The 13,474-nt window shown below is 44.1% G+C and overlaps 1 protein-coding gene across 1 annotated transcript; it reads right to left on the bottom strand.

The window, feature by feature from the left end:
* Positions 1-2,999: 2,999 nt before the first annotated feature.
* PKD2L2 (polycystic kidney disease 2-like 2) lies at positions 3,000-13,088 on the bottom strand. Its single transcript, XM_009869020.1, has 12 exons — positions 12,840-13,088; positions 11,356-11,612; positions 10,366-10,587; positions 9,537-9,765; positions 8,869-9,039; positions 7,282-7,463; positions 6,674-6,794; positions 5,905-6,006; positions 4,659-4,738; positions 4,497-4,566; positions 3,573-3,694; positions 3,000-3,120 (listed from the first exon to the last, which is right to left on the bottom strand). The coding sequence occupies exons 1-12, from the start codon at positions 13,086-13,088 to the stop codon at positions 3,000-3,002; spliced, it is 1,926 nt and encodes a 641-aa protein (XP_009867322.1).
* Between the last annotated feature and the right edge of the window lie 386 nt (positions 13,089-13,474).

The raw sequence follows: 13,474 nt of genomic DNA, 5'->3' as shown, positions 1-13,474 counted from the left end.
ATGTAAGCAAAACAGTTTATGGGCCTTGCATGATTTAGCTTCAGAGTTGAAACTAATGTTTTGAGTATCACATCTGCTGTGCTGAATGATGATTTAGCTACTAGCTTTCTGCTCTGCAACAGCCATCAGCAGCTGGGTTTGATCTGGCAAAATCTTGTGTTAATTTTACCTGGTGCTTTCTCAGTTTTTTTCCTTTTTTTTTTTTTTTTTCTTTCTTCAGTGAATCGGTTTGATTGTGGCCATGTTTTGCATGCACCTATTCTCACTGCATGTTTTTATGACTAGCTAATGTCAACAGAGCTGTTACCCACACTGCTTTATGGAAGACCAAAAATGAACTTTCTCACAACGTAAGAAATGGCTAGCATGTAACCTCATAGGCTTGCTGTTCTGTCATGGAGCATAGGAAATAGGCTGAAAGTAGGATTTTTAGTGCTCAGATTTCATCTGCGTACTGTAGAATACTTCTTGTTTTCTTTGATTCTGCTTGTAGGCATGTAATTTTGGAATTCAGGAAAAAAAAGCACTAAAACTATTGAGCACTGGTGGTATGCCTTTATTTTTTTTTTTATTTGTTTGTTTGTTTTTAACTGCAAAATGATCTGGGACCTTAAGAGAATTATGAGGTTGAACTAGTCGTGAGACCATTTCTCGATTTGATTCAGTTCCGTTGTGCAATGTACACTTCAGTTCCTTTTCTATCAGTCTGCAGACACGGGTGTATCCAAACATTGAAACTAATGTGTACTGTATAGTGTTGTACATGAATGTTTGTGTTTTATATACCACATGCAAAATGTCAATATGCACTATTTAAATGTTTTAAATAATATATTCCTCCTTTATAATGCTTAAATCTATATGATTCCAATATTTTTATAAGTGAGTGAGTGATCAGACTGGTTCCAATTCAGAATTAACAGCTGCTTTGTGTTCGTTATGCAGTGTTTGGCTGTTTATTCAGTATAGTAGATAAGCATGGCAACAGTTATGCCGAGTGTGTTTTGTGCCATCCTTGTTGAGCAATAAATAAATGGTAGAACTAGGCATTTTGTGATATAACAGTTTTACTTTGGTAAAAGCAAAACCTATATATCTATATGGATATATAGATATGGAATATATATAACTAAACCAGATATAATTGCATTGCTATGTCTGGTGCTCATTGTATAGACTTTTATAATAAAAGTACCTTAACCTTTATTGTCATACATCTTCGTTGCTCATCGTGCTTTCTCCTCCACTGCCGTCACTTAAAACCAAGCGCCGAATCCTTTGCTGTCCCTGTACGTATTTTGAGTTTCATGGTGTTGCTGAGGTGGATCCCATGGATCCTTGTTGGGGCCTGGCTGCTGAGAGAGCCCTTGATAAATGAAATTGCGGCAGCTTAAGCCTTGTTTGACCCGTTTAGACTGTGCCTCTCAGCAGAGACCGTGAGGAAGTGACCAGATCAGCCCCTCAACTGTCAGTTCAGCTTACGGGGCGGCTCGGTTTGTGGCTGGAAAATGCTGTCCCTGCAAGCACTTCTGTAAACATAAGAGGATGCTTTTCTTCTGAACCAAATAGAATTTATTTTTTCTCATAATATGTTGATGTAAGTTCATATGAAAAGTGATCAAGGTCTTTCAAGCTGACTTACCTGTTGTATTTTGTGTAAATCCACCTTTCTTGAGCCTAAGGCCAGGCAGGGGACAGAAGAACCAAAGGTGAAGACTCTATCTGTGGGTGTGTGGCAGTGCAGGTAAATGGGAACAAGAGAAACAACTTGAAGGTTGAGGGAGCAAATGAGGGAAAAAGAGACAGAAGGCAGCCTTCACTGTGTTCTTCAGAGACAGAATAAAGAGGGTTTATTGTGCCTTAGCGGAGCAGAGCGTGTTTAAGAAGTGCTTGAAGGCTCTTCCGTGAAGTTCTGGGTAAGTAACTGTGTGTGAAGTTTTTGAGACTTGTTTGTACAAGAAGGGTTGCCAGGAGGAGGACAGGTTGGAGATGCCGAAGGTGCAATACATCTGCTTTCCTGCCTGTCAGGCTATTGAGTAATCAAAATAAACAGATCATCCGTGACATAACCCTTTCCGGGACAGTGTCCTGTGATGCTGCATAGCAACAAGAACCCTTGGGAAGCAAAGGGAAGAGGTGTTTTATTTTAAACTGGTCCCTTTTAGAGGAAAGAGGATGGCTTGGCTTGCCTGGGAGTTTGAAGTCCAAAATTGGCGAACCCCGACAGGCAAACAAGGTGCTGCTGAGCTGAAGTTACCTCTTTCTGGGTCCCTTCAATACTTGCCTGCTCCCTTCTCCCTGACACGGCTTCTCCACACCGTGATTTGACGAAAAGAGCCCTCAGAGTGCGTAGTAGCTTGACAGTGCTCTGCAGGCCGTAAGGCTTTATAGCGTTGCGAATCCTTGCGGTGTTGTAAATCCGAGCTCGGGGCGTTTCTGGGGGAGTCAGGCCGGTGCGAAGTTGAGGCAAAGCACCCTCTAGTGGTTCCAGCTGGTACAGCCTGATCAAAATTAAGAGTGTCCTTTTTTTTTTTTTCCCCTGAATCTTTTTTTTTCCTGAAGGCAACAGTAACCTGTTTTGGAAGCGACAGGTGCCTGGAACAAGAGTTGTTGAGAAATAAGCATCACTCTTGGCGGCAGATGTGGCGAGTGGTGTGGGGCTGATGCCCTGGGTGCTGGCCTGTGCTCAGCGATTGAGGTAGGGCCAGTGATGGAGAGAAGGACACAGAGCAGGCCCAGGATGCTGCGCTCCCTTGGTTACACATCTTGTGTCTCACAAGCAGCCCCAAAATTAAGCAGAGGAGTAAACGTTCAGGCATTTGTAGAGATGACCAACCAAAACTCTAGCAAGGTTTCTCAGTAGGTAAAGCACCTGAAACTCTTGGAGAAAAGGCCCAGAAGCAACAATGAAATATACCTTTATTAACGTTCCCACTTCTTTTATCCAGAAATAAAAAAAATAAAGGGGGGGATACTTTGGATTTATTTAAACTGTATGGTCAGACTGTGCTGTCATGCTGCGAAGCATCGTTCAGTCGTTGTACGCTTCTCATAACTCTCTTGAGTTTTGCATTGCTCTTATTAAATTCCACCACCAGCTCGGCTGTATACCTCAAGAGCCTAGAACACACAAATAAAGCCACATATCCCTGAGATGGTGCTGCCCTTCACCTTGCATTTGTAGCCTGCCTCTTTGCTGCCTTGTGTCAGCTGCTGAGGGTCTAAGTCCTGAAATACCCCTTCACAAGAGCAAGGCCTTACAGTCCCTGTCCCCTGCCCTGGGCAGCCACAGGGAGATGTTCTGAAGGAGTGACAATACCTTAAATTCTTGTCCCACCTCATTCCTGACTAATGTCCTTCCAACCTGCTCTTATTAATTCTTTTGGTTTCCTTCTTCCCTCTCTTATACTGGCTGGCAACAGCTGCTCTAAGTGCACTTAAAATATCTTAAAATCGCTGACTTTGTGTTGATCTTCTGTCTCTCAGGTTGTTGCTTGGTAAGGGTTTCCGCTAGGGCCACAGTCTGCCTGAGGATGGGAACACGATGGCCAAGAACAGACTCGTACACTTACTGTTGGAATTCTGCGTGGGACACATAGCTCTGGGCTGTGGATGCATCCATGTCCTCAGTAGATGGATACTTCTGGTGATGTTCTTCTTCCTCTTCCTGTCGTTTTGATAAATTCAGGTGGCTCTATTCAACATCAGAGGGATGTTAAAAAAAAAAACCCAAACCAAAAGCCCAGTCAGTCAGCCTGGCTCACAAGGACACCTGTAACACAGTCCCTCTTGCAGGGAGGAGGGAGCATGCAAGAGCAGAAGGTATAGGCAGCTCTGGGGAGAAGAATGTTCTCCATCTGAAAGTACGTTTTCCTTCTGGCCTTTCCCAAAGGACACGATATAGTAATACACTTCTTTCAGAACTGAGAGAAACTGCAAGCACTGTATGTAGTGGTGTTTACAGCTACCAAGGGGCTTTCCCCCTCTTGTTGTAGAAGTGATTTTTTTATAAATTATGTTTTAGAAGTACTTGCACAGGCTTACTCGAGACAGGGCACTACCAAAGACTGCTTGAAACCTTTCTATAAAGCAAAAGGAACATACAGTAATCTTGCTGTAGATGCATTCTATGACCCAAAAGATTGCTCTAAAACTTGTTTTCTGTACGTTTGCTTCTGTTTAACATTTGGGCAAGTGCCCAGCTCACAGTTTTCTATCATTGCTAAGACACATTGATCTCGCCTTACTACCAGCTCTGCTGTTGCAGTGTATGACCTTGCCTGAACAGGCTTTTTATTTGAAGTTTTGGGCATAATCAGTGACTTATCTTTATTTATAGGTCTAGCTTTTGCTACTCCTATGATGTTAAAAATAGCATCCTGTGGAGAAATAGCTTTTGTAAGTATCAGTGGGGACAACTGCGACTCCTTTTGTATTATTTGACTTCGAAACTGCTCGTTATATTTCCACATAATTTAGGGAAGAATAATGCCTACCTTTTCACTAGCATTGTCTCCGCTGGAAAGCTTGGAAATATCCTTTCTTTTTGTAGATGGAAATTCCCTGCTTGTCATTCGCACAAATGAGAAGAGAGAAAAGTCCTGTGAGAATAGGCCAGTGCTCGGTGTGGGGGGGAACAGAAAATGCTGAGATGGTACCTTGCCAAGCTCTCTCCTGCTGGCGTTGGATCCATCTCTGGTTTCTTCAGCTTCAGCTTGACAAGGGCCTCATTGCAGCTCTGAACATAGGCAGGGAAAAGGTCGGGCATGTTAAATGGCTTGTGTTTAATCAGAGATGCTTTCACACGAGGACTTGAACGCAGGGAACGAACTGTCAGCATAAAGCCTTGGCAATTAAACAGAAATCCCACCTGGCTGTCACTTTCTTTGTTCCCTTAGCTTAGCTCAGAGAACTTAACATGCTCTATCTCAAATTTGTCATGAAATTCCTGAAGGTAATAACCAACCAAACCCAGTAACAATTTCTGTTCTCAAACATATTCGGTTTATTCTTGCTCTAGTCCCAGATAAGTAGGAGAATGAGCTCAAGTCGGGGAATCTAAGCTGTGCTGGTGCCAACCAGACTAGCTGTACCCTGGCCAGAGACTCCCTTTTCCTTAGTGAAAACTGGGCTTGGCAGAAACCGTGTAACCTGTGTCTACGCCACTGATAAAATCCTGCAGGAAAATTTCAGGTAGGTAGGGCTGCCAAGCCCCCCTCTGCAGCAGGGTCAGTGTACGCTAACTTGGAGAAAGCTGTGTGGATGCGCAGGTCCCTTGTTCCACACCCCGTCTCGCTCTTACTTATCTCGCTGGTGATGCTGGATCTCCATACAAAGTCAGGTTTCCAGGCAGAGGTACTCACTTGTCCCAGCAACAACTGCCTGCAAGCTCTTGGGCTTCAGTGCGTGCATTTGGCAGGGAAGGAGGACGTCATGATTTTAAATTGAGCTGAGAAGTTAGGGAAGGGCTCATTTCCCTTTTGTACTAATTTCTGGCATGTAAAAAGAGTCTGAACTTTCGGGAGTCTTAAAGGCACCCATTTCTCCTTGTTTTGTCTTCCCACACAGAGAAGATCTTTAGTTTTTCAGTTTGGTAGAGCAGCAACAGTAAACGCTGAAGCAAGCTGGTGATGGGTTATCTCGTAAACTGGGCTGGGCTTGAATATTGCTTTCAAAAGGATGGTGTAAAGGCAGGCTCCTTGCACCCTAACTCATGTGCTACTCTTAGCATTAGGAGCTCCAGTGAGTGTGATGGAAGGATGTCTCTGTATGTGTCAAGTATTTGTTTAAAGGGAAAAATAAAATACTGGGTGTTCATCAAAGGGTTATGTCCCAGCTGTTTGCGAGTGATGTAGCTCAGAATTCCTCCTCTTACCTTGGATTAAATGAGAAATGCTTACTTACCTTTCTAATGAGGTCTCTGATCTTAAGCTCTTGGCTGGGTGTTGCTTCAAATTCTGCTTTGACTGCTGAGTAGGAGTCATTTAAAATAGCCAAAAACATGTTCTGCAAAGGAAAGATGCAGTTAGGTATGTGTTTCGGGAAACTGCTGGGGCTGTTTTTGGAATTGAAGAGCTTTGTTGTGTGCAGCCATGCTCCTAATGCAGTTACATTATCTAACAGTCTTAGGGAATATTGTGGGCAGACAAATCACTTATTTCCCATGGGCAATATCAGCTACAAGGCCCAGTTCCTTCGAGGTACGGGATTTTTTGGCGTAACTTGTAGCTTTTTCAGCTGGTGTTTCAATCTGAAGTAATTCATGGAAACATCAATCTGATGAAACAAACTTGCACCTACACAGCCCCATCAAAGCCTCTCTTTAACCTTCTTACCTGACAGGGCTAACATTACACAGTTCAAGAGCACCCAGCTAAGTTTTCAAAAATTAAAACCTCAAGAAATGGGTGGTGCAGCAGAGTGAAAGGGGCGACGTGCTAGTTTTGTGGTGCAAAAGCCCATTTTGTGGCTGTTTGGAGAAAGGGGGAGCTGTGAAATGTCTTCCCTGCTGGGAATTCCTGCAAAAAGACTTCCGACTCTGCCCCGGTGTCCTGAGAGGCAGCCGAGGCGAGCCCAGGGTCATCTAAGGGTGAAAGCCAAGCTCCCAGCACTGTACATCAGTCCTTCTCTACTGCTTATGCAATAAGATAAGAGTTTTTAAGATGAGACCTACCAGCAGGATGAAGAACACAAAGAATACAAATGTGATGAAGTAAATAGGTCCAAGGATTCTGTTTGCCTCTTCTATGGCTTCAAAATCAAAATCTCCCAGTATGATACGGAACTGTGTAAAGCTGGGAGTAAAAGAATAACCAAGATGAAGTTGACTGGCTTCTGCTAAAAACAAATAATGTAAGCACTATTTGAAAAAAAAAAAAAAGTTAATAGATACAATTGAGACTGGTTCACCATTACCTGAAAATCAAAAGGCAAGCTGGGATAATAGAGTAATGGTAAATTTGGGCATTTAGTATGTATTTGAGAATTTGGAGGTATAAAGGATTTTTTTAATAGCTTATATGAGAAAATACTTAAATTTTGGATAAATAATCTGGTTTTGGTCAGTTGTGTTTTTAAAAATTATTTCCCTTCTGTTCTAGTTTTATGATCCCTTACCTTGTACTAACAAACCACGTTAAGGCTTTGGGAAATGGATCATAGGGCCAACAAAATTGGTTTTGCTTTATGAAATAAGCTTCAGTGTTGGAGACCTGTATTTAAGTTGGCTTGTACCTGCACCAATTGGGAGTTTTGTACCAAAAAGTTGAGAAAGTATCATACATGCAGTTCTGGAAAGTGGAAAAGTCTTCAACTTGCGACCCAAAGACCAGGTAGCCTAACTGGGCATAGGCAAAGAAAACGATGAAGAACATGATGGCAAATCCAACGATATCTTTGGCACAGCGCGATAAAGTGCAGGACAGCTGTGTCATGGTTTTGTTAATGCTTATGTATTTAAATATCTGCAAGAGAACAGAACCTGTTGTTATCGGAGGATCAAAATATATTGCAACTTCTTAACAAAACTGCTGGAATGTTATCTGTGCCCATAATTTATAAGTTAAGTCTTACCTAGAAATAAGTCGCACGGTATGTAGCTGTAAGAACTAGGACTGAGTGTTTCTGGAGAAGCTGGGGCAAACAGGCTCTACGTGCTACAAGTAATCATGTGTGGGCAGGTCTTTGCTGGGAACTGGTGTGTGTCACCAGCTTTGGTCCAGGCAGCTTCGAGCCGTACCACCGTCCTGCCTCTGAGGATTCCCTGACAGCCTGAGCTGGTAAGGAGCTCTATTTACTTTGGATCTGAACAAAAGCCTTGCTCCATGGCAGTTGTTAATTCTAAATGCAATTAAGAGTCATCGGCCTGAGAGGAGATGATGCGGGGGGGAACGTGTAGCTGGGGCCCAGAATGGGCACAGGAGGAAGGCTGCCCACACAGCTGGTTAACGGCCGGCACTCCCCAACAGCTGCTTCTGCGGCCTCGGCCTGGGAGGTGCAGGAAAGCCAAAAGCCCATTGATTTTAAAAGGATGTGACCTCTCATGACACTCCAAGGTCAGGTACTGGAAGCATGACCCTAAAGCAGGTTTTTTTTCTGGCAGATGTAAGCACCTTCCCTGCCTGTTTCTCAGCCACTTTGTGCCGGGCGTTTTACAAAGGGTAGAGGGGGCCTGTAAGCAGCCTGGGATCAGGCAAAGCTTTGGGAACATTCATCACCTAAACCACAGCCACTGCTGTCTGCTGGGGGCAGAGCCCAGCAGGGTTTGGTAGATGAGGGGCAGTGGCAGGTGAACAGGCAAGACTGGTTTGGCACCAGAGCACCTGGTTACAAGTAGCCTGTAATCTTAGTCTGCTACTCTGTCCAGAGATCACAAACTCTCTTTGCAAATAAAAACGAAATTAAAGGTATCCTGGCAAAAAGCCACTTGTGAATCAAGTTCAGAGGTGTTTTGCCTTCAGTTAAAAAGTAGCTACTTTCTTCATCGCTTTTGGCTGCAAAAGCTCTCAATAGCTTCACCTATTAGAGCCCTATGTTTGTATAGGTCAGGCTGTGACCTGCATAATACTGGGTCTAGGAAAAGACTGAGTTTGGGGAGGCTATTTGGCCGTGGTAATTTCCCAGCTGCTCCAGTGGAGACAGCTGCCCACATGCAAATTTTGTTTTTTAGACAGGCTTGGAATTTGTGTGACCCGTGTTTAGGAGGAGGAGGTAATTTTAAACTCCTCTGGAATCTTACAAACAAAATTCTGCCTTTTAGCCCCGCCTTTGCAGTCCACCTATGAAAAGGTAAAAATTGAACATTTGTGATATGCTTAGAAACACTATGATTCTTGAATACGTTAAAAAAAAGGGAATAAGAGCCTATACCTTTATCCAAGCAAAGAAGATGTTGACAGCAATCATGTTGTTGTAAAGGACTTGCCAGAACGCAAGGAAATAGAAGTCTGGGTATGCATGGGCATCAGCCAGCAGCTCTTCCATCAGCAGGGACACTTTTGCCGTGCGGTAGATGTTGAAGGCAATGGCAAGGATGGATACCTGCAGGAAAACAGTGAAGCTGAAGTCCAGCTCCCTGCCCTCTCTTCACACTGTCACTTTGCACAGGGAAGACCGCACCAATTTCAAAAGGCCCTTGGTTAGATTTGAAGAACTTGAGTTAGTTGGATGTTTTGTCATGACGTGTTTATATGAGGCCTTATTGGCCAAATCATTTGAAATGGCACTGCCATCGTTCTGGGCTTGTGCCATGTAATGTGCTGCACACATTCTAATTTTACCGCGTTAGCCCTTATGTGCTTGTGCTTCCCTGCTCTGCAGAGATTAAGGATCAAGCAAATAAGGTGAATAATGAATGGAAATGATATGGAGCTGCAGCCAGGCTAGAAAAAAGTTCAGGTGTCCTGAACTATGGTGGCCAAGTGGCCTCTTCAGTACAGGACAGCAGGTGACCCACTAAGCAGGAAGAGATGTTGGGCATCTCGCCAGCGCTAGCGTAGGCGGGCAAGCACAGAGGTGAAAGTCAAGGTGAAGCTCACCACCAGCAGCAGCAAATCCAGCCAGTTCCAGGCACTCCTGAAATACTTCTTTCTCAGTTTTACTATTTGTATCACCTTCTGGATTACGAATGTAATGATAAAGAGGCAAAAGGTGATTTCACAAGAAGCCAGGAAGTAATCATAATAGGTGACATATCTGAGGAGCTTCACAGAGTAGATATGTGAGGAGGTGAAAGCCCCCCCTGTTGCAGGGAACTCTACCACCAACCTGAAAAAAAATTGGTGTCTAGTGTTAGTTACCATCCCTTGAAATCATCACAGCCCTTAATCTTATCATATTAATTATTACTATATTAATATTACCTTACCGGAACTCTTACAACTGCAAGATCTTCTTGTAAGGGTTATGCTAAGTAGCCCCTTGAAAGAGTATTACACGGCAGGGAAGGTTGAGGGGAAACAGAGAAGCTCTTTGGATACCCAAGCGATGGTGTTTGGTTAAAGTATTAAAAGAAACTGTCTTAGAAGAGCAAATGTTCACCCAGCCCTCAGTCTTTTCCCTTCACTAGCTGACCTGACCAATAACCCAGTCTTTGACCTTGCAAAAGTCTATGAAATCTATTCCAAGAGACAGCAGCAACCAGTCGTGCCGACCAGACACAGTATTACAAAGCAATGCAAAGGAAGGATCTGGTCTGCTCCCCACACTGACTGAACTTCTGCATTCGTGATGAATTGCTGACTTGCCAGCTGCTACGGGAGAAACACGGCTACATATGCCTGAGGTGACCAGCCTCTCCTCGTGCCTTTATGGATGCATCACGCCTCAGTAAATTGGATTTCACATGTAGTAAAGGTAAGAACTGACCTGATTACACAGAAGAGGTTTATGTTAGCGTTATAGGTTGAGAAGTCGATAAATACAACTCTGGTTGCTCTAGTGAGCCAGCTGTTCTGCCTGAGGAACACCAGCTTCTGCACGCTCTCCTGCTTTGATTTAGGCAGGGTGAACAAATAGCCTCCGCTGCTGTACAAGCCCATAGATCCCCAGTACCACGGGGATAACGAGGAGGCCGAGGTGTATTTCCATCTGTCAGAAACGGGAAAACAAAGCAGCTCAGGTTAAGGAAACTGGACTGCAGTAAGTGTTAACTTTTATTTTATACAGTCCTTGTTAGTGCTTGTGCTCTTCTGCACCCACAACTGACTGTTTAAAGCAAACCTTTAAATAACACTTTTCTTTCCACGAAATACACACAAGACATATGGCCTTACGACACTCCCATTTGTTTTATTTAGCTACTCAGTGCATTCACAAAACAGCGATTGCTTATGAATCTGGATTTCCCCCAACGTGGGCCAGAGAGTTTATTACCTTAAAACCTTTATAGGTAACTGGAATTATCTCTAGGTTACATAGTTCACTGTTACTGTGACATGTTCACGAGTTCTTTCATTGCATTAAATCAAGGCTAAATGAAGTGCGTGAAGCAGGCCTTTTGGCTCTGTTTACAGAACACTTTAGCATGATTCCAACCTATAAATATGTGATTTAAATTCAGGCCTCACATAGCTGAGCACTTCTCCAGAGATGTTAGTGGAGAGAGCAGCAGAAGCACACCGCAGTGGGGCTGAACTGGGCTCCCTCTCTCCAGTTCTTCCCGTCTCTCCACACTATAGATTTCCCATTCTGAATTCCTGCCTATAATGTTGGCAGAAAACCAACGGTTTATCTCAATGTAACCAAGAGAAAAGCTCACCTGATGGTATGCACGGGTGTTACTAATGGCAGAATAGTGGCATTAAGGATTTGGTTAGGTTTTCAAAAACATTTCTGTGCCGAAGTAGGATGACTTACTCAGATCCGCTCCTTAGACCAAAGTCTGACCTGTCTTCAGCTAGATAATGATATTCACTGTAACAGTCTTCTAAAAGAGTACGGAAATACGGGTAGATGGAGCAAGTGCCGGTGCGTACTTTCAGCTGGCGAATCTGGGCCACTCCTAACAGCAAATTCTCATAGTAAATACGGCTGTTGTTGTTCTTGAAGGTTAATGCCATGTTGTTATACCACTTGTCCCAGTAGAGTCCATCCAACAGGGGTCCCTCTGCAAACTACATGTACCAGTGAGGTTAAAGATTTAAAAGAAGACTTACCTACCCCTACTACCCCACTTTTTAGTGCACAAATCTCTACAGGGTTTTCAGGATACTTCATAGCTGCACAGCCTAAGCTAGAATACAAACAGTTCCCATCTATGAACTGTCTTGTAAATATATTTACAGCTTTTTGCTGTAAGTCAATTCTATTCCCTGTATAATTCTATCAGAGATGTGTAATGAGATTATTCAGGGTAAGACTAAAACATATGTCTGTCTGGAGTTTCACTGCAAAATTCTGCTGAATTCCAAACAAGTATGTGTAAACACGTTACATGTTGTTTTAACAAAATCTGTTGGTTATCTTAATCTCTGAATATCTGTTTTGGGATACATTTCTGACTGAGTTTTGAGTCAACTGAGTCTAAATGAAGAAGTATTTATTTTTGAAGGCAAGAAAAGAAAAAGCCCTCTTTTTCTGGGTGTTCCTTAGATGCAGATAAAGAGCATTCAACTTGGGGATAGTATTATTCTGAGTACCAGACAACAGGTCCCCATGGTCTGGCACCATCTGAGCATGTATTACAACCATTTCTAGTACATCAGTACACAAATTGTCTATCTAGCAAGGGCTCGCTATCTCACGGACTAGCAATAGCAGACACTGTGATAAGAGGTGTTAATTACAATTCATTCCAAATGAATTCTAATAACCAGGCATTTCCATTCTTAAGGAAGAGTAGGGTGAGAAACTTTGCCTTCTGCTGTCAGCTGGGCGATGCTGGTAAGTTTGGGAAGTCCTCCACCTAGTCAGGAAAACCGAGGCATGTGTTTTCCAACCATCACTGAAATATGATGTAATATGACAGCAAACCAGGTGAATCAAGATGCTGTTATCCTGGCTGCTCCAGTGGAAATGACGAATTTTTTTTTTAACAGCTAGAGGTTGAAAGAACTGTAAACTCCGCATCTTTGGTTTTATCGAAGCTCTTCTCAGACCAAGTCTAATCTTGAGAATATGATGCTGCAATTAATTGTCTTCCTCAACTGACTATTCACAAGTATCAGTATTCTTGTTTGTCCCCAAACATTTTTAGAACTTATTTGCCTTTCTTCAGCTGAAAACATCATCTAGAACACGGTTTTTTAGGAGAACCACGAGACTGTTGCTCAGAATTTAACACTAGGAGCTTCTTCCCTTGTCTATTTTCCGAGAAAACATCTTTTTGATGGAAGCCTTACCCTCCAGAAATCAGCTCTGCTCTCAATGCTCCTGAAACCGCTCCTGTTGTCCTCAGAGGAAGAGGAGGGCTTCACGAAGAGACGGGACATGACTTGGTTCAGGTGGTACATGTCGGTGCTCACCATGCCGAACGTCACTGGAAAGAAGGGGCAAGGAGAGGGACACTCGTGGCTGGAGAGCGGCAGATACCAACAGCTTCCCAGCCTGCTCCTCCGCTGCGGCTGCCAGAGAACGGCAGTCGAAGCCATTTCGACCCGAGTGACGCTTCTGGGTGGAAGGCAGGTGGAGTAAAGGAGTAAATACTGGAAGAGGGAAGGCGGGTGGAGTAAAGGAGTAAATACTGGAAGAGGGAAGGCGGGTGGAGTAAGGAGTAAATACTGGAAGAGGGAACAGCTCGCAGGTGACCTGTGTGTGAGCACCCGTCTGCCGTCTGGCCCGTTGGGCGACTTACGCACGCATGTAGATGAGCCCCTCCCGCAGCCTGGCTCTCGTCTCCCGTTCCTGGCTGGGGCTGACGCCGGCCCTCACGGCACCTGCTCGGGGCGGAGGGCAGTCAGGGGACCGAGCCCTCCCGGCCACTATCCTCCGCAGGGGAGGGCCGGGGCGGGCCCGGCGGGGATCGGGCCCAGGTGCC

Source organism: Apaloderma vittatum, unplaced genomic scaffold (assembly GCF_000703405.1).
Source record: "Apaloderma vittatum isolate BGI_N311 unplaced genomic scaffold, ASM70340v1 scaffold1305, whole genome shotgun sequence".
Taxonomy (NCBI): domain Eukaryota; kingdom Metazoa; phylum Chordata; class Aves; order Trogoniformes; family Trogonidae; genus Apaloderma; species Apaloderma vittatum.
The sequence above is the reverse complement of the archived record's forward strand: the minus strand, read 5'-3'. Positions and strand labels throughout refer to the sequence as shown.